The sequence below is a fragment of the Cryphonectria parasitica genome, assembly GCF_011745365.1.
Source record: "Cryphonectria parasitica EP155 unplaced genomic scaffold M406scaffold_3, whole genome shotgun sequence".
In the NCBI taxonomy this organism is placed as follows: Eukaryota; Fungi; Ascomycota; class Sordariomycetes; order Diaporthales; family Cryphonectriaceae; genus Cryphonectria; species Cryphonectria parasitica.
The window spans coordinates 2803138-2825256 of record NW_024468911.1 but is presented as its reverse complement, the minus strand read 5'-3'; the positions used below and the strand labels follow the sequence as shown (position 1 = coordinate 2825256).

The 22119-nt window shown below is 55.0% G+C and overlaps 6 protein-coding genes across 6 annotated transcripts; 3 read left to right on the top strand and 3 right to left on the bottom strand.

The window, feature by feature from the left end:
• Positions 1-39: 39 nt before the first annotated feature.
• Positions 40-799, bottom strand: M406DRAFT_61351 (uncharacterized protein; the record flags this gene model as incomplete). Its single annotated transcript, XM_040924732.1, has 2 exons — positions 40-356; positions 442-799. 2 exons carry the CDS (start codon positions 797-799, stop codon positions 40-42), a joined length of 675 nt encoding a protein of 224 aa, XP_040778417.1.
• A 2224-nt stretch (positions 800-3023) lies between these two features.
• M406DRAFT_355575 (mRNA decapping enzyme DcpS N-terminal domain-containing protein) lies at positions 3024-3766 on the top strand (the record flags this gene model as incomplete). The annotated part of the gene is made up of 2 exons (XM_040923204.1): positions 3024-3214; positions 3314-3766. Coding segments are annotated over exons 1-2 (510 nt in total), but the record flags the coding sequence as incomplete, so codon positions are not given.
• Positions 3767-4107: 341 nt separating this feature from the next.
• Positions 4108-5288, bottom strand: M406DRAFT_321575 (uncharacterized protein). Its single transcript, XM_040919526.1, has 3 exons — positions 4728-5288; positions 4418-4653; positions 4108-4333 (listed from the first exon to the last, which is right to left on the bottom strand). Exons 1-3 carry the CDS (start codon positions 5140-5142, stop codon positions 4190-4192), a joined length of 795 nt encoding a protein of 264 aa, XP_040778415.1. The 5' UTR covers positions 5143-5288; the 3' UTR covers positions 4108-4189.
• Positions 5289-6431: 1143 nt separating this feature from the next.
• On the top strand, positions 6432-8404 carry M406DRAFT_69597 (uncharacterized protein; the record flags this gene model as incomplete). The annotated part of the gene is made up of 3 exons (XM_040925281.1): positions 6432-6634; positions 6838-8213; positions 8358-8404. 3 exons carry the CDS (start codon positions 6432-6434, stop codon positions 8402-8404), a joined length of 1626 nt encoding a protein of 541 aa, XP_040778414.1.
• Positions 8405-10666: 2262 nt separating this feature from the next.
• On the top strand, positions 10667-13486 carry M406DRAFT_251887 (Arginase/deacetylase; the record flags this gene model as incomplete). Its single annotated transcript, XM_040916792.1, has 2 exons — positions 10667-12214; positions 12332-13486. Coding segments are annotated over 2 exons (2703 nt in total), but the record flags the coding sequence as incomplete, so codon positions are not given.
• A 2480-nt stretch (positions 13487-15966) lies between these two features.
• M406DRAFT_253978 (uncharacterized protein) lies at positions 15967-17601 on the bottom strand (the record flags this gene model as incomplete). Its single annotated transcript, XM_040916932.1, has 2 exons — positions 15967-16649; positions 16890-17601. Coding segments are annotated over 2 exons (1395 nt in total), but the record flags the coding sequence as incomplete, so codon positions are not given.
• Between the last annotated feature and the right edge of the window lie 4518 nt (positions 17602-22119).

Genomic DNA, 22119 nt, shown 5'->3' with positions numbered 1-22119 from the left:
CATCTTCCCCCCAAAGGAAAGAAGGAAGGAAGAAAAAAATTAGCTGGTAACGAGGATTCCAGCGTGACATTCGGTGCCGATATTGGGCGTAGTCGGGGCAGCGGTCTGGGTGGGTTTCAGGTAACAGTTGCCCGGGGCATAGCCGACAAGAGCAGCCGTCTCGTTGGTCCACAGCGGAATAAAGCTTACGGCGCCGCACGTGGTGTTGGTGTTATTTCCGAACATGGAGGGTGTGTAGTGCGAATAGGCGGCGCAGGCGTCCATGCAGCCGTTGATGTCGGCCGCGAAGAGGCTCATGAGCGGACTGCCGTCGGTGTCCTTGTTGCACTGTATCGTGAAGGAGTAGTCACCAAACACTACAGCATAAAGAGTTCAGTCATGTTTTCCCCAAAGTTTGAAAGACGTTCAAGGGGTGAGTTTTCTTTTTTGGGGGCTACTCACATGAGAAGGCATTGTATGTTGTTCCTGTCACCCCATCCGGGTTTCCAGTGCAGTTGTCGTCGAGAGAGGCAAAGGACGTGCTGGAAGCCGAAGCCGACGCAGAAGTCGACGTCGAAGCTGATGACTTGGTAGTAGCCGTCGCGCCCCCCAGAGCGGCGACGAGTGAGGCGTTCAAACGGTCCGCCCTGTTCTGGGCCGAGGTGGCCCTCGAGGCCTCAATGCCCGTCCCGGCGGCGAGTCCGACGACTGCTGCCGCAAGCAGTGCGACGAGGGCGCTGAGAAAGAAGACGACGGCCGTACACCCGCAGATGGTGCGTCCTGCTCCTCTCCTCTTTTCGAGACCGCCGGCATCACTCATGGGGGAGCCGGCAGCGCCGCCTCCGACCAGCTGGGAGTGATATGTCTGTGGGGTGGTATGGTGGCTTGTGGCATAGGCAGAGTTGGGGACACTTTGTTGTGACATGTATGAGATATATGAATCCTCTGGTTTGGGTGGTGGTGGAGGCGGGTTTGGAGGATAGTGACTATACTGGTTGTATTGTTGCTGCTGGCCTTGGGGGAGAGCCTCCTGGTAGCTGTGAGAAACCAGCTCAGGAGCCTGCTGGGCGTGGTGATCTGCCTTTGGATCCATTTTTCTCACATTAGTATCCAAGCTTACATTACTTTTTCTCCTGGGCCGCTGTTCACAACAACGAAGAGGGAAAAAGATGAGAAGGGAGTAAGAGAGGAGAGAGAGAGAGAGAGGAGAGGTAGAGGGGGAAAAAAGCAAAGGAGGGGAGGAACGGAAAGACAGAGGCCAGGCAGATGCCAAAAAATGGTGCTCCACCTCAAGTATCAATGGATGGATTATGAGCAAACTCACCTGGTTCGACATCGTGTCAGCGGGCAACCGCTACTTCAAGTTATTTACAGACTGGTCGTCGCCGACATGGGGCCGGGCGGAGATTTGGGAGGGCCTCAGGGAGCCCTAATGATCCTTCGGGCGAAACGACAAGTGCTGCTATGAAGGATGGGAAGGTAGGCCGAAGGGAATGGAGACTCTCGTTAGAATAGACGAACAAGACAAAAGATTAAGCTCAGCAGGCAACCAGTATTGCCATGTGTGTGTGCGTGCGTGCGCGTGCGTGCGACTATAAAGCAGATTTCAAGTGCTTGACTGGGCCCACCCTTTTTCTGTTCAGCTCTGGTCTTTTTGATGCCATCAGCCAGATATACCGTGCCTGGACCCCATTTACGATGGACCCTGATGCCCTCAGCAACTGTAAGCCTCTCTTTTTTTTTTCTTTCTCCCCCTTCTTCTTCTTATTTCTTCTCCTTGCCCTCGGTTCTTCTTTTCGCGGCCGCCCTTCTCCCTCCTCCCTCCTCCCTCCTTCACTCGGGTCCCAGGCTAGTTTGATTAGCCGTCTTGGCTTCTGCAGGTGGATGGTGATCACCGTAAGCACTTAACCGCTCCTAGGCATCCTGATTACTACCACACCACGAGGGTTGGAGAAGCTGAGGAAGCTGCTCTGTAAGGTTGGAGGGGGGAGGGAGGTTTGGTTGAACCGCCACCATCGACAAGCCTTTTTACCTTTTCTTCCTTCTTTCTCTTGTGTGTTCCAGGCCCTTGAAGAAGGATTCATCCAGGGGATGGTGTCTCATGGCCGAGAGAGACTAAACGTGTGAAACACGTGTGTGCGCCAATAGTACTATAGGAAGACGGCCGGTATTATTTTCCTCTTCTCTTCTCGATGTCGAGACTTGAGTCCATGTTGGGCGCCTGAGCCGAGCGAGAGGCCCTGACCTTGTTCAGCGCTACATCGGACCCCCAGCTCGTGGAGAACAAAGGCCTAGCGCAGTGCCTAGATACGAACCCTTCCAGGGCCATGGCAGGGGGATGGGCTAGAAGGGCGGTCGTTAGATTAGTATATTCAAGAGCAATGAGGGCCCTAAGCCTTATGGGACCACCGTTTAGAGTGTGTAGTGTGTCTGTTTGAGGAGGCGATGGGGAAAGGGAAATGGATTACTTCAGTATGAAGTCAGAACAAGATCTTTGTTGATCTACATACCACAATAAGCCCAGTGAAGAACCTTCTGGGCTCATCCCAGCCCAGCCAGCACCCATGTGCACCATCCTCCTGAATTGCTAGAGTAATCCTTGTCCTTGTAGGACGAACCTTGTGGTCTTAAAAAAAAGGGAGCATTCTTGACAGGGCCCTTTATGGATGCCTGATTGGAGCTTGGAGGGATAAGCAAGCGGAAACCTAAGGCTGAGAATAGCCGCCTGGGTTGGTGCACTAACGCAGCCATGATTGAGTAGCCCAGATTGATGGAATGGGAAAAGCATAGGGAAAAAAAGAGAAAGAGAAAAAGACGGACAGAACTCTTGTTGGCATGCTCCTCAGAAGACGTAGGCCAAGCAATTAGGTTCGACAACCGAGATCTGCTGAAGAAGGTTATAGAGATTGGCGAGAACCAACTGCATTCGTTGCCTGCCTGCCATGTAGGCTGCTCTGTTACGTCAGGGGTCTGGCCGGTCCAATGCCCGGGTGCGGGTCCGAGCTTTCTCCTGCTTGTACCAACAGCGCGGTAGTTCTGATCCCTGGAATCAACCGTTCCCAGGACCAACGGTGCCAACCTACTACTTTGCAAGGCCGCTTGCCGAAACTGATCTCCCTCATAATCTACGCGCCGTGCTCCTTCGTTCCCCTCCTCCCCGAGAAATTTCTTCCCAAAATGTCGAAGCCAGAGGAATTGGTGCCGAGATTCAAGCTCGGACGCCTGCTCAACCAGGGTGCGCCCGCTTTCCTGAGCCACGCTCCGTACTCGCCATCCACCTTTTCAAGCCCCTCAAGCTAACCATAGTGGCATACATTTGCAAAACACGATGCAGACCAGGCAGGGCGGAGGACGTCGCTATGCGGCACCATCGACGAGCAGCCTGCGCTGCTGATTCTCGAGCGCGCCCCTTTCCCCAGCTCCAGTGACTACCTGGGCTCTATAACGGGTAGCCTGCGAACGCTCAAGAATCTCGGTGCCAATGACATCTACTATTGGTACATGGCCGGCAGCGGTGCAGTTGACGGTGCGGACAGTGCCGAGTTTGCCGACCTCAAGATCAACCTGATCTACCCTTGCACAGAGCAACACATCAAGAAGTATAGCAAGCAGGGAGTGCGCTTCGTGACCGAGACCCCAGAAATCTACCGCCAAAGGATCTGGCCGCACATGCAGGCCAAGCGCGACGAGGGCCGGCTGAACTGGGTGTTCAATATCATTGAGGGCCGCAAAGAGGTGGAAGATGTGATATACAGAACCCCTCTCGGCCAGGCGGGCGAGGAGGGGTTCCTCCTCTTGCCAGACCTGAACTGGGACCGCAAGACCATCGAGGCTCTCCACCTGCTGGGGATCGTGGAGCGCCGCGACATCTGGAGCCTGCGGGACCTCAAGGTCAAGCACCTCACGTGGCTCCAACATATGAAGACCAAGTTCATCGAGGCCACCGTCAAGGTATACCCAGATATCGAGCCCGACCAGCTCAAGTTATATGTGCACTACCAGCCCACGTACTATCACTTCCACATCCACATCGTTCATGTAGCCCTCGAGGCCGGAGCGACGCAAGCGACCGGCAAGGCCATCGGGTTGGACAGCATCATCGAGCACCTGAGGAGCATGGGCGACGAACAGGACAAGGGTATGGATTCGGTATCGTTAAGCTATACGCTCGGTGAGGCTAGCGAGTTATGGACAGAAGTATTCGAGCCGCTCAAGAAGAGCGGTACTGCTTCTCAATCTCAAGAACCAAGTCGTTGACTTCGGGCCCTCGGGGACAATCTGACCACTCTCCGTCATCCCTGATGCAGTAAATCTCCTCATTCACCCGTACCGTGCAGCTCTTGGTGACGCCGGCCTAGAATTGTTCCTCCCGTGTCAGAAACGCCTTGTTGTGTGTGTGGCTGTGTGTGGTGGCTTATGGGATGGAGATTGCCCTTACCTCTGCGCTTCTCCGAACACTGCTCCTCAGCATGTCCAGACCAAATGCGCCGTCGTCCTGGTCTGCACAGTCGCTCAGCTTTTCGAAGTCAATAGCGTGCTCGAGAGCGCAGTCCTCGATCAGACTTCTCTGGGGTATGTCCTCGTAATCCTTGATCAGGCACATCGAGAAGCCTAGGTATATCTTGGGGTCGGGATATAGGGAGGCTGCGCAGAGCAGCATGATGTTTCCAAGGCCTAAGCCGGGTAATCGTAGCCAGTCTTGTTAGCTGCCAGACCAGACACCTCAGGATTGTTCCCGGACGACGTACATTCTTCGGGACCATGTTTGCAATCCACACCATCATTGGCCGTGGGCGTCCCAATGTACGACAGGGTGAAGTTGACCTTATCGAAGACGCGCTGCATAGTAGGGAGGATCAGCATCCTAAGGCAGTCCCTGGCATCCGGACATTTCGACATGATGTGGGCCTCGAACGGGACGAGGGTTTTGGTGCTCGCCGCCATGGCCTTCTGCACATCTGCGTCATGCGCCGAGGCGAGCCTAGCAACCTGGGGGAGGATGCCGAAGGGTGTAGCTGGTCGCACGTAGTAGTAGAAGCACAAGACCACGAGGGCCGTGATCAGAAGCGGTCTCAACCTGCGCGTGGGCCGAGCGTAGGGCCTCATCGTTGCGTGTGCGGGCCTCCCGAGCTTGTCGAACTTGTAGGCGGATTTCTCGTCCATGGTGTGGCAGACAATTTCCCTTCTCGTCGAATCAGACCAACGGTAGGCGGCTTCGGGGCAAATGGAAAGACGAAGAATAAAACACAGAAGAATAGGGGTTTGATGGGGGCTGGGAAGAGGATGATGCAGCATGGAGTTGTCAGAGGAAGGATGCCGCCATGTTTTGGAGAGGGTACGCCTTCGGCTGTAGCTCATCCTGCGGGCGGAGACGCGTAGTGCGGCTCTAGAGGTTGCACCTGCAACCACTGACTCTCTCAGCCACTGCAAGTGTCTCTTGAACGGCACGGGCACGGCATGAGGGGGTGGCGCCACCCCCTGTCTCTCCAAGACCTGCCCCTCACTATGTCTGTACCACCTGCCATCATAGTATGTACAAATGGCCACCTAGAAAAGAAAAAAAAAAGAAAGAAATAGAATGTCTTGCAGGCCGCCCATGTGCAGCTCCCTCGTGCCGGTCCATTCATTAGGGCTTGTACGACCACTACCAAGGCATAGTAACTAATCACTGCATAGTACATGGCAGTACTTGAGTATCGCTCTGGGTACAGTACTCTGTATCCCTCCTCAAATGGTTCATAGTTTCCGCACTTATTGCTTTGTAGTAACGTATTATTTTGAACCCGTCCGGGATGGAATACCCGTCTTGTGATTATATGATATTATGTATTCCCTTCTCCTAAGGTTACGTTAGACTGATGTTCCCGTGTCTGCTGCTCGATACCCTACGTTACAGTTGGAGATCGAGCCTGTTGGGTGCGGAGTCCGTTGTGTACTGTATTATGCCGCTGCCCGCCTGCCCACGGGCGTCGTTCAGGGTCCAACACCACTAGTCATTGTGGTACCGCACTGTACCTGTTACCTCTGGCAGTGCGTGTGGCTTGGCTTATCGATTGGGCGGGCGCAAAGTCACCCAAACCCCTGAACCACCATCCGGCACGAACAGCACTAAAGGAGAGGGTCACCTTCAAGTCACTCCTTTCCTTCGATTGGTCCTCACAAGTCCACCCAGACGAAGGCGAGGAAGAGGAGAGTCCTCTCAACTTCACAAGAGGTTTCCTCCTTTCCCCTTCTTAAGCAGGACCGAGATTTTTTCTTTTTCTTCTTTCTCTTCTTCATCCTGGGCAAAGGAGCTACACCAATGTCGTCTCGGTTCTTGTGACGTTTGCAAGGAGGATTGCCACCCCTCGAATCCCAAAAGAGTCATCAGCTATGAGAACAGGTCTATAAACCCTTGTACTTACATCTTGACTGTGCACAAACACTCATCCACTCCCATTCTCGCCATTATTATGTCTTCCGAACAGCGACGGCGCCCAGTGTCGGTAGAGGAATTCCTCACGCCTCTCCGCATCGATGATACGATAGTGCACGACCTCTCTCTGGAGATGGCTAGGACTTTTACGGAGCTGTCAGCCAAGTCGGAGGTCCAATGTCTGCCTACCCCGATCAGCGAGTCCCTTCTCAGACGAGTCAACGGTGCTGACCGTGGTCGGTGAGTCCTACTGGCCCATCCACTCTCACGGACGATCTATCTTTATAATCTGGGCAGAGGCTGACCTTTTGTTTTGAGATTAGTTATCTTGCTATTGACATGTGAGCTGCTCCGTCTTTGGGGAAGGTCTCCACACGCCTGCCTTGTCCCAGGGCTCTCTCTGAGCTTGGTGTTCGTCTTTTGCTGACTACGACATACAACAGAGGCGGCACAAACCTGAGAGTCGGTTTTATTGAACTGCTTCCAGAGGAGGCGCGGAGCCACGAAGGAGGCGTGGTGAATGGGAGCTCAGCAGCAGGCCACCACGGCTCGAGACTGCAGCGGCTCCTCGAGCAGTCCTGGCCCATAGGCGAGCATCTCAAGAATGAGAACCCCGAGAGCCTATTCTCCTGGATCGGCCAGTCCATAGCCACCGTGGTCAGGAGGGCGCAGGAGGAGTGGGGCTTTGGTCCAGACAGCGCCCTGCCTATGGGGGTCACCTTTAGCTTCCCGGTGGTCCAGACCTCGGTGTCGCAAGCAACGATCATGTCTATGGGAAAAGGGTTTGCTATCACCTCGAAGTTGGACTTGGGCTCGCACCTCCTCGCCGGGTATGAGCAGCATCGCCAGGACCTGCCGCGCATCACCATCGCGGCTATTGCCAACGATGCCATCGCGACGCTGGTCTCGTTCATCTACCAGTTCCAGGCCAGTCCGAACCAGAAGGCTGCGATGGGCCTTATCTGCGGGACCGGGAGCAACGCAACAGTCCCCCTCAGACTGAGCAGCCTGCACCCAAGCAAAAGGCCCGAGACGGTGAGTGTGCTACCGGGCCAGGCGGGTGAGGACGTCAGGCTGGCGGTGAACACCGAGTGGGGGATCAACGGCACGGCACCCCCGCTGCGAAAATTTGGCCTCATTAGCCGGTGGGATACGGAGCTCGACATGGCTGGTGAGGCGCCCGGCTTTCAGCCGCTGGAGTACATGACATCAGGTCGCTACCTTGGCGAGCTCGGTCGCCTCATATTCGTTGACTACCTGACTTCAGTCCTTGGGTTCGAGGCGGGCGGACTGCCCTCCAAGCTCAAGACGAGGTTTGGTCTGAGCACGACGTTTCTCAGCCATTTCGGCCCTCGAGGCGAAGGAACATTACGAGAGCAGCTGGACAGGGAGGTTCCAATGGAGAAAGATAAAGAGAACATGCAGTCCCCGTCGCGTTGGACAGACGAGATCGCCAGTGCTCTTTATCAAATTGCCGTGGCCATCGAGGCCAGAGCAGCGGGGATTGTGGCGGCCAGCACTGTTGGCCTTTTGATGTGCGCAGGAGAGCTACCATCACCATCACTATCAACATCTACAAACACGATAACAAGCCCTCCTCCACCAGCGATGAACGCTGAGAACGCCACCGAGCTGGTCGTGGGCTATACAGGAGGCTGTATAACAGGCTTTCAAGACTACCTCAAGGACTGCCAGGCCTTTTTGGATAAGGTTGTTGCGCTGGAGTATGGCAGGGACACAGAGCGCCGGGTGCTACTCTCTCCTTGTCATGACGGTGGGATCATTGGGGCCGGCATTCTAGTTCCCGCATCACTCCACAGTGAGACCGCCTGACGAGGGCATAGATTGGGGCTCGCCCCTATTTTTCTCTCTCTGTCTCCCTCTTTTTCTTTTTCCTTGTTCTTTGAGCGCAGCATGGGTGGTTACTTGTGCATAGAGTGGTGGCCTTGATACAGATATACAGACATACATACGTACATGCAGCTGCAGCAGCACCAAAAAGGCGCTTGAGTGCGAGACAGAAGGAGGGCAGCATGACTTTGTTCATAGCGAAGCGATAGCATCATACGGCAGGATAAATTTCGCACAGAAAATGTTTTTGTCCCGCTTCTTTTCCTCATTCACCGATCTAGACCTCGTTGCGCAGCTAATGCCACCGGTTCCCCCACCCAAGCAGCCAGCCGGTCCAGTCTCTCGTTGCAGAGAGACACACGAAATACATGCTATGAGTGGGCGGCCGCTGCCTTCTTTTCTGATACTTGGTACGGCCATGTGAGACGATCACACCCACCACTCATCCTCCCGGCCGGCCGCCCGGCCGCCCGCTTGCCACCAACAGACACGCGCGCACACCTACAGGCACACGCGCACGCACACGCACATGCACACAGCCCACACCTGTGCTGTGGGGTTGGGTTGGTCCGAGGAAGCAAGAGAGAGAGAGAGAGAAAGAAAAAAAGAGGGGGGTGTCCCTCTTGCCCGGCCAAATAATGCAACGTTCCATGAGCGGGCCGCGAGAAACTTGCCGGCGGGAACCAGTACCCTGCCGCGAGAGTCTTAACGCATGTTTAAGATAGAGACAGGAAACCAAAAGATAGAAAGAAGAAAAGAAGAAGGAGCAGAAGGAGCAGGCTCAGTCTGTTGCTATTTTGTTGTTGAAGAAGGATGTTACAGGGCGCAGTGATATAATTACCAGCCCGCGCGAAGGTACAGTATTGAGGTACCGCGTGGTAACTATCTGCCGCGATTCGTCGTCGCGGCTATAGAGAGGGGGAAGAGGCAAGGGAAGAGGGGGCCCGCCGGTGCTGTGCCCCTGGCTTACAGGCTGCCCGGCCGAGTCCCACGTGGCTGATTGACACCAGGAGAGGGGTACCTAGGAGCTGTATGTACTGTAGTACGTACTGTATTGTTGATACGGGGGTCTGTCCAGGATAGATAGGCTACTATGCTATTCTCACCTATCTTTCAACAGCAACAATTGTTGCCCGGGGAGGTCCGTCTACCGCAAAACTTTTCTACATTCGGAGCTCATTTCAATATTAGACTTCTCTCCCTCATCTTGCTGATCATCTTGTTGATTGCTCCAACAATCCTTCTCTTCTTTTACTTTTCCCTTGCCCTCCTTTCTTTGTTCTTCTTTTTCCCTTTAATCTTTCTCTCCGAAGCAAATGAATCACCTGCCACAGCATAAAACATTCGCGTGCAGAATTGCAAACTGTAGTCCAGAAACTCCTTTCCTGCCTTTGCCCTGCTGAGGTTTTCTGTGTCTTGTGATCACGAGGGGTATGGGTCCCTTCTCGTGTTGTGAAAGTTGGGCATGGTACAAAATATTGCATAATGAACGAGCCGTCTGTAAGGGACCGAACTCAGTTCAATGGTACATTCCATAAATAGTCAAGACATTAGGCTGTTGATTTAATTCTCTCTTATCTCTCTTATTCAATGACATGCTCATCATCAGTCTCATATCAGACAGACTCAGGGTCTTTCATGTGAGAGTGAGAAGTGGGAGAGTATGTGGATCAAAAGAAGGTGCTCCATGTTCTGTCAGGGCAAAACAAGGGGTGGGCTTGGTGGGGTCCTTCCTTGGTGGGCTCTTTTGTGAGTTATTGCCTGCATATCACTACACTACGTCAGTGCCCTGTTGCAGGGGTATTAGCAGTTCATTACGCGCAGTCACAACCGAATTAGTTTATTATTGTTTTGGACTTCACATTGGGCACAAGTTGACCAAGGGATGGAATGTGCACCTTTTGCAGAGGCCCCCTTTCTTCACGATGACTTCAGCAGCAAGCACCCTCTGAAACCCACACCCACCCCAGCAACAGAGAGTTTTCTATCACCACTGAAACATCTTCTATACCACAGACAAGACATCTGAGTCCTGGGGTCTGGGCGTGCATCAGGTCTTCCCCCTCCAAGTTTTGGTGGTGGCAGTTTAGAGAAGCACCACGAATCGACTGTGCACCAAGTGACGCGTCCTCACCCAAATTCACCATGTCGTCGCTGCCATCACCATCGCTGCTGCCGCCGTCACCAAAGCCCATGGCGACACCAGTCAAGCAGAGGGTTCCGTCGAACCAGTCAGGAGGAGGAGGGGCAGATGGAGAGCTGCTGCATTCTCTCAAGGGGCTGGCCATCTCAACCTCGCCGTCCGCAGCCACTGCTCCTGCGCCTGCGCGTTCGCCTATCACCACCAACAACACCACTGCCACACACAGACCGGCCGTCGACCGATCACCTTCGTCGCTCAGCGTCCGATCGGCTTCGCGTATGTCCTTTGGAAACAACGGCGGCAGCGCAAACGGTCGCGATTCGCGGGCAGCAACCCCCAGTCTGATACGAAAGGCGTCCATGAACTCGCTGCAGTCCGCCAACGGAGTTGTGCCACCGCGTCGATCAGCCTCTGGCAACATGCCGACCTCTCCCTCCTCGCGCCCACCCATGTCGCCTGATCCCTCACGCCCGCCTCCCCCTACCGCCAACGCCATAGCGAGGGCCCATTTCCGCGGCGAGCTCGAGCAGCTGCACGGCGACGAGGCGGGTCGCGCCGCCGAGACCATCGTGATCCTCCATGATGCGTGCTACGGACACCGCTTTTCGCGCCCCAAGACGTCTCGCGCGGCGCTCAGCACCGTCGTCGAGCGGCCCGAGAGGATCAAGGCCTGCGTGTTGGGAGTTGCTGCCGCCTATGTGCTGCTGGGGGAGCGTCATGTCGACGGAGAATATCCACCCCACCCAGACCTGAACGCGTCCAACATACCCTCGATCCCGTTTCGTATTCACAAGTCTACCCGTCGCCTCCCGCTCACGTCACCTGCGGTCACAAATGTACATGGGACCAAGTGGATGGAGGAGCTCAAGATCATGTGTGATGCCGCCGAGGGCAAGCTTGCCATGGGTGGAAAGGAGCTGCAGCGCCCCGAGGTGAACCGCGGCCCAGACAACAACGAGCTGCCCAAGAAGCTGCACGAGGGAGACCTGTATCTGTGCTCGGAATCGCTCGAGTCCCTGGAGGGCTCGCTGGGCGCTGTCTGCGACGCAGTGGATGCGGTCTTCAGGCAGGGCGGACCTAGCCGCGCCTTTGTCGCCGTCCGGCCTCCTGGGCACCATTGCTCGGCAAGCTTTCCGTCGGGTTTCTGCTGGGTCAACAATGTGCACGTCGGCATCATGCATGCCATCCTGGGCCACGGCCTCACGCATGCTGCCATCATCGACTTTGACCTGCACCACGGCGACGGCTCACAGGCGATCGCCTGGCAGCACAATGCAAGGGGCGTGGGTCTGGCCAAGAACGCGGCATACTGGAAGAAGGCCTCGATCGGATACTTCTCGCTCCACGACATCAACTCGTATCCCTGCGAGCTGGGAGACGAGGAGAAGGTCAAGAATGCCAGCCTGTGTATCGACAACGCCCACGGCCAGCACGTCTGGAATGTCCACCTGGAGCCCTGGAAGACAGAGGCAGAATTCTGGGAAATGTACGAGGACAAGTACGCTGTCCTGCTGCACAAGGCTCGGAAGTACCTCAAGGCACACACAAATCGTCTGCGCACGGCAGGCCAGAACTCCAAGGCGGCCATCTTCCTGTCGGCAGGCTTCGACGCCAGCGAGTGGGAGGGAGCTGGCATGCAGCGTCATAGTGTGAACGTGCCGACCAGCTTTTATGCCCGTATCGCCCGCGACGTTGCAAAGATTGCCGAGGAAGAGGGGACCAGCGTCCAGGGCAGACTCATCAGTGTCCTCGAGGGTGGGTACAGCGACCGTGCTCTGACGTCTGGTGTCCTGAGCCACATCAGCGGCCTGGCTGGCAGCGATCCTGTGCCGGCGGCTGGAGAGCACCACCAACAACAACAACAAGGCGGACTCGCTGGTGATACGATGGGAGCCATGGGTGGTGGCGGCATGAGCGATCGGAGGAACTCCCTTGAGGTTAAGCTGCGTCCTCATGCCTACAATACCTCGTGGTGGAGCCCAGAGAGCCTTGACATGCTCGAGTCGGGCGTTGTCCTCTCTCCGCCAGCACCCCGAGTGCAGCGGAGCTTCACGCCAGGCAACTATTCAACGCCCACACAGTCCTCTACGGCCAAGATGGCGGACATTGCGAAGCTTCGCCGCCAGGCGTCTTTCAATGGTGTAGCACCCCCCAGGCTGCCCACTCCGCCCCCGCCTGAGATCGCCTGGAATGTCGCGGCCCATGGGCTGTGCACGGTCTTGACGCCTACCGAGCGGACCACAACCAGCTGCAGCCCCCAAGAGCTTACCGCTGAGGCCACGCGCGCCCGACGAGAGCGGCATCTGGCCTCGATGGGTATCACTGAAGACCAAGTGGCTCCTGTGGCAGGACCAGCGCCTCCCGCGCCGTCGAGGATGGGTTTGCGAGAACGCAAGGCCGTCAAGTCGTACTTTGAAGGAAGTGATGACGAGGATCGCAAGAAGAACAGGCGCCGGACTGTGGCCGGCTCAGCGGTCCTTGCCTCTGAGGAGGGTGCATCACAGAGCAGCGCGTCGCAGCCCACGGGCCGTGGCCACGAGAAGCAAGCAGGACGGCGTCTTAGTGCGGCGCCGTTTGTTCCCGAGACTTTTGATGGTGCGTCAGGTGCTCTCGAACCGGACCGTCCCTCGAGTGCAATGACTGGACGGCCCAATTCATCTCTGAGTGTCAGAACAACCGCCACGACGGCAACGACAAATACAAGTGCAACAGGCGCAAGCAACCCGCCTCTTGCAGTGAAGAAGACCAGGGCGACGAACACAGCCAAGAAGGATGCGCCGAAGGCCCCACGGGTCAAGAAAGCTGTGGTTACGGCCAACAAGAGCGGGCCGAAGTCATCAAACCCACCAAGCCCCGAGGCCAGTCGGCGTGCCACTACCAAAGACAAGGCGGGAGACGATTTGGACAAGATAACGTCTGGAATAAAGAAGATCACGCTCGTCACCAAACAGCAAAAGGAGGCTCGCGCACGCGAAAACCAGAAGCCGCCCACGGGTGGTGTCTCAGAGGCAACGCCGACGAACACGACTCAGGAGGAGAAAACTGGTCTTCCTATCACATCTGAAGAGCAGCCGTCACAGCAAGAGCCGCTTTCCCCTCCTGCCAATGGCGGTGAGCCTTCCGCTGTGGTCAACCCGACCATTCCTCAGCAGCAGGCGTCTCAACCAGAGATCACTGTCGCTCCCGTGGTCAAGGCGCTCGAAGACACAAACAACACCAAAGTTGAAACTCCAGTGGCTTCCCCGGTCTTCGGCCAGGCATCCACTCCCGATACATTCATTCAATACCAGTATGATGGGCCAGCACCCGAAGCCCATACTTCCGACGCCCCTCTGCACTGGCTTCCCGTCAACATCGCCGCGACGCCGAGTCCGGCCAAACAAGCTGCGCGGCCTACTCTTCATACGGACGTAGCCAGTCCCGTCAAGCAGGAAGAGCCGGATGTTCTATCGCCCAGCCTGATGAAGCAGACTGATGAACGTTCTGCGGCCACACCCAGCCCAATGAAGCGAGACAACTTGCCTGTCTTCACCTCAAGCTCTCAGCTGCGCTTTGCGCCTCGCTCCACAGAGCCGTCCTTGGCGTCACCCAAGTCCAAGACTGAAGTCGAGCGCAGGTCTGACAAGGCAATCTCAGAGGTTCCTGAGGCTTCCAAGTGAGGCAGGATTGTCTTGGAATTTTTTCCCCCCCCTCTATAGCTTTTCACATGCCGCCGTCAGCATGCCTCGAAGAAGGGGGAGGGACGGGTTTCCCCGTTGTGGCTTGCAGACGCCTCAGAATCTCAAAATGTAACCGCAAGGTCTGGCGTTGATTTGTTCCTCTTTCATCTGGAGGGAAAGCATCATCAGCGTCGACTGCTGCCGTATGATGATACTGTACTCTATGTAATCTTGCTTGGAAAAAGAAGCATTACGATACCCGATTCTCTTTTCTTCTTCTTTTCTTCTTTCTTTTCTTTCCTCTTCTCCCCCCCCCCCCAAGATAATTTCCATACCCGCAAGGGCCACCTCTCTTTTTTTTTTCTGTTCTTCTTCTTGGTTGGAGGAAAATCGTACAGGATATCAATGGCACTTTGGGTGAGGAAGCTCGCGATGGTGGATATGGGCAAGGCGTTCAGATGGTTTGAGGGGGGGGGGGGTTCTCGGGATGGCGGGCGGCGGTCATTATACACCTTCTAATCCAGACAAGACAGGCTGTCCATTAGAGAGGACTTTTAATTTATGAGACCGTTTACATTTCAGTCGTTAATGGATGCATCAAGGCAACAACACCAGTGATGCTTCGCCATCACCAATAAATAGCGAAGCGGCTCTCCTCATTCACCACCAGCCCACCACTTTGGTTCTTCTTTCTCTTTCACTCCTTTTTGCTTTTCAGGAAATGGCATTCTGAACATCCACATCCACGCCCTCGTCCATTGCTCCACAGCTGCCATCTCTTGCGCTCCACGAGTCTCACACTTGGCCAGCCTCTGTGGAAAGGGGCAAGAGAATGAACTTATTCCATTACCCGAGTTGCTTTGTAGTTATGGAGACGAGCCACACACACACACACACACACACACACACACACACACAGACGCATTGCTACATGAAATTTTTCTTTTCCGAGTAAAACAAATATTTACCCATACTCCTCAAGAGGTTTTTTGCTGGTTTTCAAAATACAGACTTGCTATTTGTGAGGTCCTGCTGCTGCCTTTCTCCCGCCTTTCATTCTTCTGTTTCGTTTCCCCCCCCCCCCCTATCAGATGGTGGAGGCAAATAGTTAACCGCTTTCTTGTAGTGAAAATTCTTCATCGTATAAATAAAAATAAAATAAAATAAAAAAAACCATTTTTGCGCTCCGTGAAATGACAACAGGCGTCCTTTGTAGGATAAGACACGTGTTAATGAGACTCCAAGGCTATGCCAAACGAAAGATAGGAAGAACAGGAAGAAAGAAAATACAAAATCAGTTTTGCTGCTCAATCGTGATAACTCATTGAAAACTTGAACCAAATTTGCCCTTGATCCCCTTGTGTTTAGAATATGAGCACCCTGTTTAGAATTGGACACAGCTGGGAGGGAGGGACAAGAGATGCCCTGGCACGTCCGTAACCCCCAAGTCATTGTCGGTAGCGAATGACATTCGAAAAACAAACCAGCAGCGGCTTTCGATATAAGAGGTCAGAGCCGTCAGGTGGTGGAGTGGGAGGTTTCCCCCCCCCCCCCCCCCCAACAGCGATGCTTGCGTCTCTTTGCACGAAATCCCACTCTTCTGCAGCTTTGGTGGTGGCCTGACGGGTCTCCCACCTGCTCAACGAGTCAGACGAGAGTAGTTCTCATTTGGGATAGATTCCAAAATCACAGCAACGGAGTGTCCCATAATGGGGCACTGTGCGGTTCAGCAGGCATAGTCTGGACGTGTGTCTTTAGACATAGCAACATGCCTCGCTGCGCCGCTGTGCCTTTCCCGTCCAACCTTCTCGCGGCGGGACGAGCCTGTTTCATCGCTCTGTCTTCGTGAGGCAGATGCGGGATATGATCTTGGGCGACGATCTGGAGTAGTGGGGCTCGTACTCTTCCACTCAGCTCGTTCAGGGGCCCGACCCGAGCGGTGGGCCCATCGTTGTCGGTATCGATGCGGGCTGGAGTCTCGGTGCTGCTCCCCCGTTCGTATTGCTGGCGCGAATGCCCTCGTCGACTTCGAGCGCCACCATACCTGTATTGCTTGGGGTCAAACTCGGTCCGGCTGCACCATTCATCCCGTTGGCCGCAGCCGTACTTCTGCCCGCGAAGCTGGGCCGCAACCTCATCGTATCCCGCCGCACACCGTGCGAGCGAAACGTCCGGTTTCCCACAAGCCCCTCAGTCAGCAGCTTCTTCAGACTCCCGTCTGTGTCGCCAGCCAGCATGCGCTGCATCTCCTTGTCGGCCAGGGTCTTGGTGTGCGTCAGCCGCTCCTTGATCTTAATGATCTCGTCGGCGCAGTCACCGTCGCGCAAGAACTGATGTGCTGCGCGCTCACACATGGACTGCACGACCTCGAGGCCCTTGTCAAGGTCATCGAAGATGTCGCCTGGTTGTTGCTGGTCGGCATGGCCATTCTTGCCACGAGCAGGGTTTGAAGGCGACCGGGCTGCCAAATACGGTCGAAAGGGACTCGATAGTCCCTGTCTGGGCAGACCGTTGCCGTTGCCGTTGCCTATGCCTACTGTTTGTTTGTATGATAATTGCACGGGACCCGTGACTGCTGTTGCTGCTGGTGCTGGTGCTGGTGCTGGTGGTGGTAATGGTGGTGGTGGTGGTGTTGTTGGTAATATTCCATTCGAGCCGCCCTTCACTGCCTTGGCCCCTGTGCCAGTAGGCTGCTGGTGGTCGAGCTTGTCCTCCTCCTCCTTCTTCTTCTTCTTCTCCTCCGCCTGGCCGTTCACCTTGGTCCCATCCGTCGTCTGAGCCTCCCCGTCAATCTCCATTGCCGAGGACGGTGACAGTTGTGGTGGGACCAGCCTGGCCGTACCGAAGCCAAAGCCTGGGCCATCGTCTGAATCGGACGACTCGTCGTCGGGGGTCTCCAGCTCGGCCATCCTTCTGATCTGGGCGACCTTGGCGGCCATCTTGGCCTTGCGCATCAGGTTGCGGCTGGCGCTCACAAACTTGACCACCTCCTCGAAGAAGGACTGCACGTAGCTATCGTAGTAGACAATCACTAGGTTCCTGCTTCGGTACTTGGGCGCTGCAGCTCCGTCACCCGTCAGCATCGACTCGGCCGAGACAACCGCCGCGGCAGCCCTTTTGTTTAGCTGTGTGCGCCGCAGCGTAGCGCGTGCATTGGCAGAGGCCATGGCCATGACCTGGGGTGTCTGGCGCTCGACAGCCGACGAGGTGGGGGAGTTGGCCTCGTTCGGGCTCAACGGTTCTCGTGGATGCTGCTGCTGCTGCTGCTGCTGCTGTGGTGCTGGCCCGTCTGTCGTCTGCATTTTATGGACCGCGCCGGTGGCACCCGGGCTGGCGACGCCATCGACGATGCCGGGGTGGGCCTCGCCATCGTCTCTGGGCTTCAGGCTCTCTGTCGAGCCGCGGTTCCGCAGGGACCTCCTGCACGAGGTTGGGGACTGCTGCTCGGCAAACTCGGCCAGGTCGATCTGGCGCTGGTCAATCTGGCCGCTGAGCTCGTCGAGGCGCTTGGCCCAGTCCGGGCAGTACGTGGTCAGGTTGTACAGGGCCTCGAGGGCGAACTGGGCGTCCTCGGGGACGGGGGGAGGAGGGGTGGCAGGAGATGGAGACGAGGGCGCGCCTCGCGGCCCGGGGGTTGTGGTGGACGGAATGCTGGGCGGCGGCGCGTCGCGGCCGTTAGGTTGCCGGGACCTAACTTGCCGCCTGAGTGGTCTTGTTCGGGGACACGATTGTCGGTCGTCCAGGCGGCGGCGGAGGCGGCGAGGCGGCCTGTGGAGGGGGTGGTTGGCGGTTGGGAGGTGTAGGAGCTCCAGGATGGGTGGTGGCCACGTGCGGCACTGGGGGATGATGTGTGTGCGTATGAGAGGTGTTCGTGTATCAAGAGCTGGCGAGTATCTTGGTTTGGGGAACGAAGAGGAGTCGTGATCAAGTCGAGTCCGTCTGTGGTCGTGGTCGTGGTCGTGGTCGGTCCAATTTACATCGATCCGAGTCGGATTGGACAGGGCATCATGATTGAGTTCGTTTCCGGGAGGAAGAGCACACACAGGACTTGGTGTGGGCGGCTAAGTGCCACGACTGCTGCAGCATTTGGGGTGGGGAGGAGGGAGGAGGGGGTGGGAAACGAAGCTCAGCTCAGCTCGAAGCATCGGCCTCTGGGGTTACATTCCGGTCCTGAATCGTACTCTGATGAGACGGCAGCAGAGTGTTGGGTTGTGCCGGGTCCGCAGGTCCAAAAAAATAAATGCAATCAAGAAGGAGGTACAAAAGAGGAGGAGGAGAACGAGTCGGAGGTGGAGGAGGAATAATAAGAAGAAGCAGCACTTTTTGGAAGGCTGCAAGGTCAGGGTAGCAGCGGGAAGGGTGGAGTGAGCGAGTGTACTATACGTACATCCACTATACTTGAGGGTGCCTGGGGGGGGGTGGTTGAGCGCTGGATCTTGAGTGCTGAGTGTTGAGTGCTGACAGTGTCTGATAAGTGCTGTAGTGTAAAGAGACAGTGCCGAGTACTCACTATAGTGACTCGGAAAGGGAGGGGGGGGTCCCGAGAGCGACAGCCGAAGCAGACAGGCTGTAAGAGTTAAGTACATAGGAGTTCCTCCCTAGCTGGCCTACTTAGGGCGCTGGCTCACAGTGGCTGGTGGTAAGCAGGATCGGCCCGTAGCTTGCGCAGCGTCCTTTCTTCCTCTGCTCCATTTTAAGATGATTGCTTGCTGTCTTTTTTTTTTCTTTTCTTTTTTTTTTCTTCTCTATCGTGCAGGGTATTTTGACAGGACTTACAACTCGGCAGCGCAGACATGATGATGGTTGAAAAAAGGTTCCTTCTCGCCTCTCTATTACAGTACGAGACATGCAACAAGTCTCTGTCTAACTTAAAAGTACGCAGAAAATGTACATGGCAATATGATTTCCAAACCCAAGTCCAACATGAACCCGCCTTTTTACTCACCTTCTTCTTCTTCTTCCCAAAAAGACACAAAACCTACTGAGGTGACATCAGGCAGCCGAATTAATTTCAAGGCCCTAGACCCGTCTTAGCATTGCTGTTATGGGGACCACTTCTCGGCAAGCCACATCCTCGGGCAGCTATTCCTGATCCCGGACAGGTTTGATGGAGCAGCAGTTCCATTCATTCAGTTGTGCTTACAGTGACTCTGATTGCTACTCTATCATAGTAGTAGTATCATGGCGAAAACCAAGTACCGGGCCTCCCAAAAATTAAGGTTCTGGAATCATTTGGCTTTCATTGGCAGCCCAGAACCAACCTGCTGGTGCATGGATCTCGATACACTCGTCCACTCACTCACTCGCTCACTCACTAATCAGACCACAGAGCAGATTTGAATACGAACTCTCTCTCTCTCTCTCTCGCTCCCTCCTAGAGAGAGAGAGAGAGTCAGAGTGTGGACGTCGAGTGGTCGGCGATGCCAGCGTTACCTCGGGCGAGACCCACACTCATGCGAGTGCTAATGCTGCAGCACATGAGCCGCCGGGGGGGTCCCCAAGAGAGGGAGGGCGCGCGGAGGCGGTGGGATCTAAACAATTCATGTGCTTGGCCAGATTCTGCTTGTCCGCTCCTCCTGGTGAGGGCCTGTACAGCACATGCAGTGGCGATCACATATCCATCCCGGAAGCGGTGTCCAGCTTGGCTATCATCCCAATATGGGCCCGATCATGCTTGAGCGCGGGCTCAAACAAGGCCTCGATGCCAGAACCGTCCCATTTCATACAATAGCTCTCCAACATGCATTCCCCGCCTCTCTCTCTCTCTCTCTCTCCATCCCTTCCTTGCCGCTGGAAGGGGCGGGATGGGCAGCAGCAGGAGGGGACATGTCCACGACTCAGAGACTCACAGTCGTCTCAGATAACGGACCCAGGGAAAAGAAGAAAGAGAAGGAGGAAGAGAAAGAAAGGTGATGTTGGAACACATCGACGCCACCTGTTGTGCACTGGCGTGCATCTTGTCTCAACCATCCGATCCACTTCAGATTGGACATGTTTTGTGCAAGGGGAAGGTTTCTGTCCAGCAAACGATGCGATGAAACCAAAATTATCTCAAATACCTCTCGCCCGTAGTGGTATCCGCCCAGCCACACTTGCCCACTCCACACACACATTCCCTTCCCATGCGGGTTTCTCGAGTCTCAATCCCAACCAACCATGGCAGGACGATGACGATGCAAGCCTCGGCGTCGCGGTGTGTGGGTGTGTGGACGAAGGCTGACCAAACGCTGGCATGTCTTCCCTGATGGGCAGGTAAGTATGTACTCTAGTAGGTATTCTTGGTAGTGGTAGTGGTAGTAGGTCTATTCATGGGGGCCGTCGGACAACGAGTGTAGTGCTGTTTATTTTTCTAATTCTCTCACTCCCTCTTAATGTCCATCTATCTCCCATTCCTCTGATAATCTTGTCCTACTGCTTCCGGATATCCGTCCACACACATACACACAACACCCAGACCGGCCTGCTGTACGACGCCCTGAGAGGGGTTGTTCGGTACAGTATCTCGGTCCCTTTGCAACCTCAGACCTGCAAGCCGAGGGTGGTTCATGTCAATGGCAGCCACAGCATACTTTAATTGAATACCTTAGCAACCCAACCACATACTCCTACAGTGGTGGTACATAGTACATACTACAACACGCTGCATGCAATACGCTGCAGACCCCCCCGCCCTGCGAGAGCCGAGGGTGAGTGCGAGTTGTCGCTCCTCCAAGATCCAAACACATAAGAGGGGTAGAGGAAACCTTTGATGGATTAGATTGCAGGTAATACATTATGTGCCTCTTCACATACACACATACATACTTAGTACATGTATTTAGATATAGTATGTACTTTTTCTCGGTCTTCTCGGAGATCGAGACAAGTCTGTGTCCTCTTCCTCCGGGAATGCGCAATCGAGTCCGTCCCCGTGGGCGGCGGGTGCAGCCCTTGAGAGGGACCCATCTGCCCTTGACGCCTGTCAAATGGTGCTAGTACTGTACTACTGATGATGTACGTGGGATGATCAACAAAGGTGGACCCGTAAGTGGGAAAGAAAACCCAGTGTACCAAACAGCAACAGGCGGAAATCCGTATCGGCTCTCGCTGGCTTACTATATGGTACAGGGAGAAAAGAAAGAATATGACAAAAGGAAAGAAGAGAGAGAGAGAGAGAGAAAGAGAGAAAGAGGAATGGACTAATGAAATCTACCCTGAGGTGTGTCGGTCTGGTGTGTCAAGTATGTGTGTGAGTTCCGTGTATCTGGCCACAAAATAGCGGCCCAACTGGCACCCCAAGACCTGCATGCCAACCCTCCAACAACCAACAAAAAAGACGAGCGTCGGTTGAAGGGATGGGAGGGGGGGTGGAGGGGAATCGCCGGGGTAAGAAGAAGAGGGGGGGGGGGGAGCGCGGCGCCTGGGCCAGCCCACCCAAATCTTCGCCATGTTTGCCATATGCGATTCGGTCTGGCACAAGATGCACGTCATTTTGTCGAGTCACGACTCCGCTGGCTATGGGAGTTTCTTTTTTGGGTCATTTTGTTCGAAGGGCAGGGCACGCCGGGGGGGGGAGGGGGGTTGACATGTTTCTCATATGTATCACGAAATCATCTCCACCACGTATATGAAGGAGGACGGGATGACACCAGCCCTCTCCCCCCCCCTCCCTCTTCAATCACAGGTTTTAAAAAATTATATATACGGATACATAAAAATACGTACATAATGTTATGTATGTTGGGCCTGCGCGGGACCTTTTCCGCGTTGTGGTCCAAGCCCCATAACCTTAATGCTGGATGTGTGTTGGGCCAAACAACAACACGTTTCTCCAACATATTCCCATGTCACATAACCGAGTCGATCCATTTTTATTATTTTTTTTTTTTTTTTGTCGTCTTCTGCTTCTTTTCCTTGTCTTCTAGTCATGCTAGCGATCACTTCTTGATTCGGTTCGCGTGCCAACTCGTCGCAGTGGTTACTTTTCTCGCTCCATGCAGTACCGTAGCCTCTTCGTCCTTCAGAGTGTGTGTCCCTGTCCGAGTCATACATCGTCTCGTATTCTTCGGTCAGGAAAAGGATGGAGGAAATGA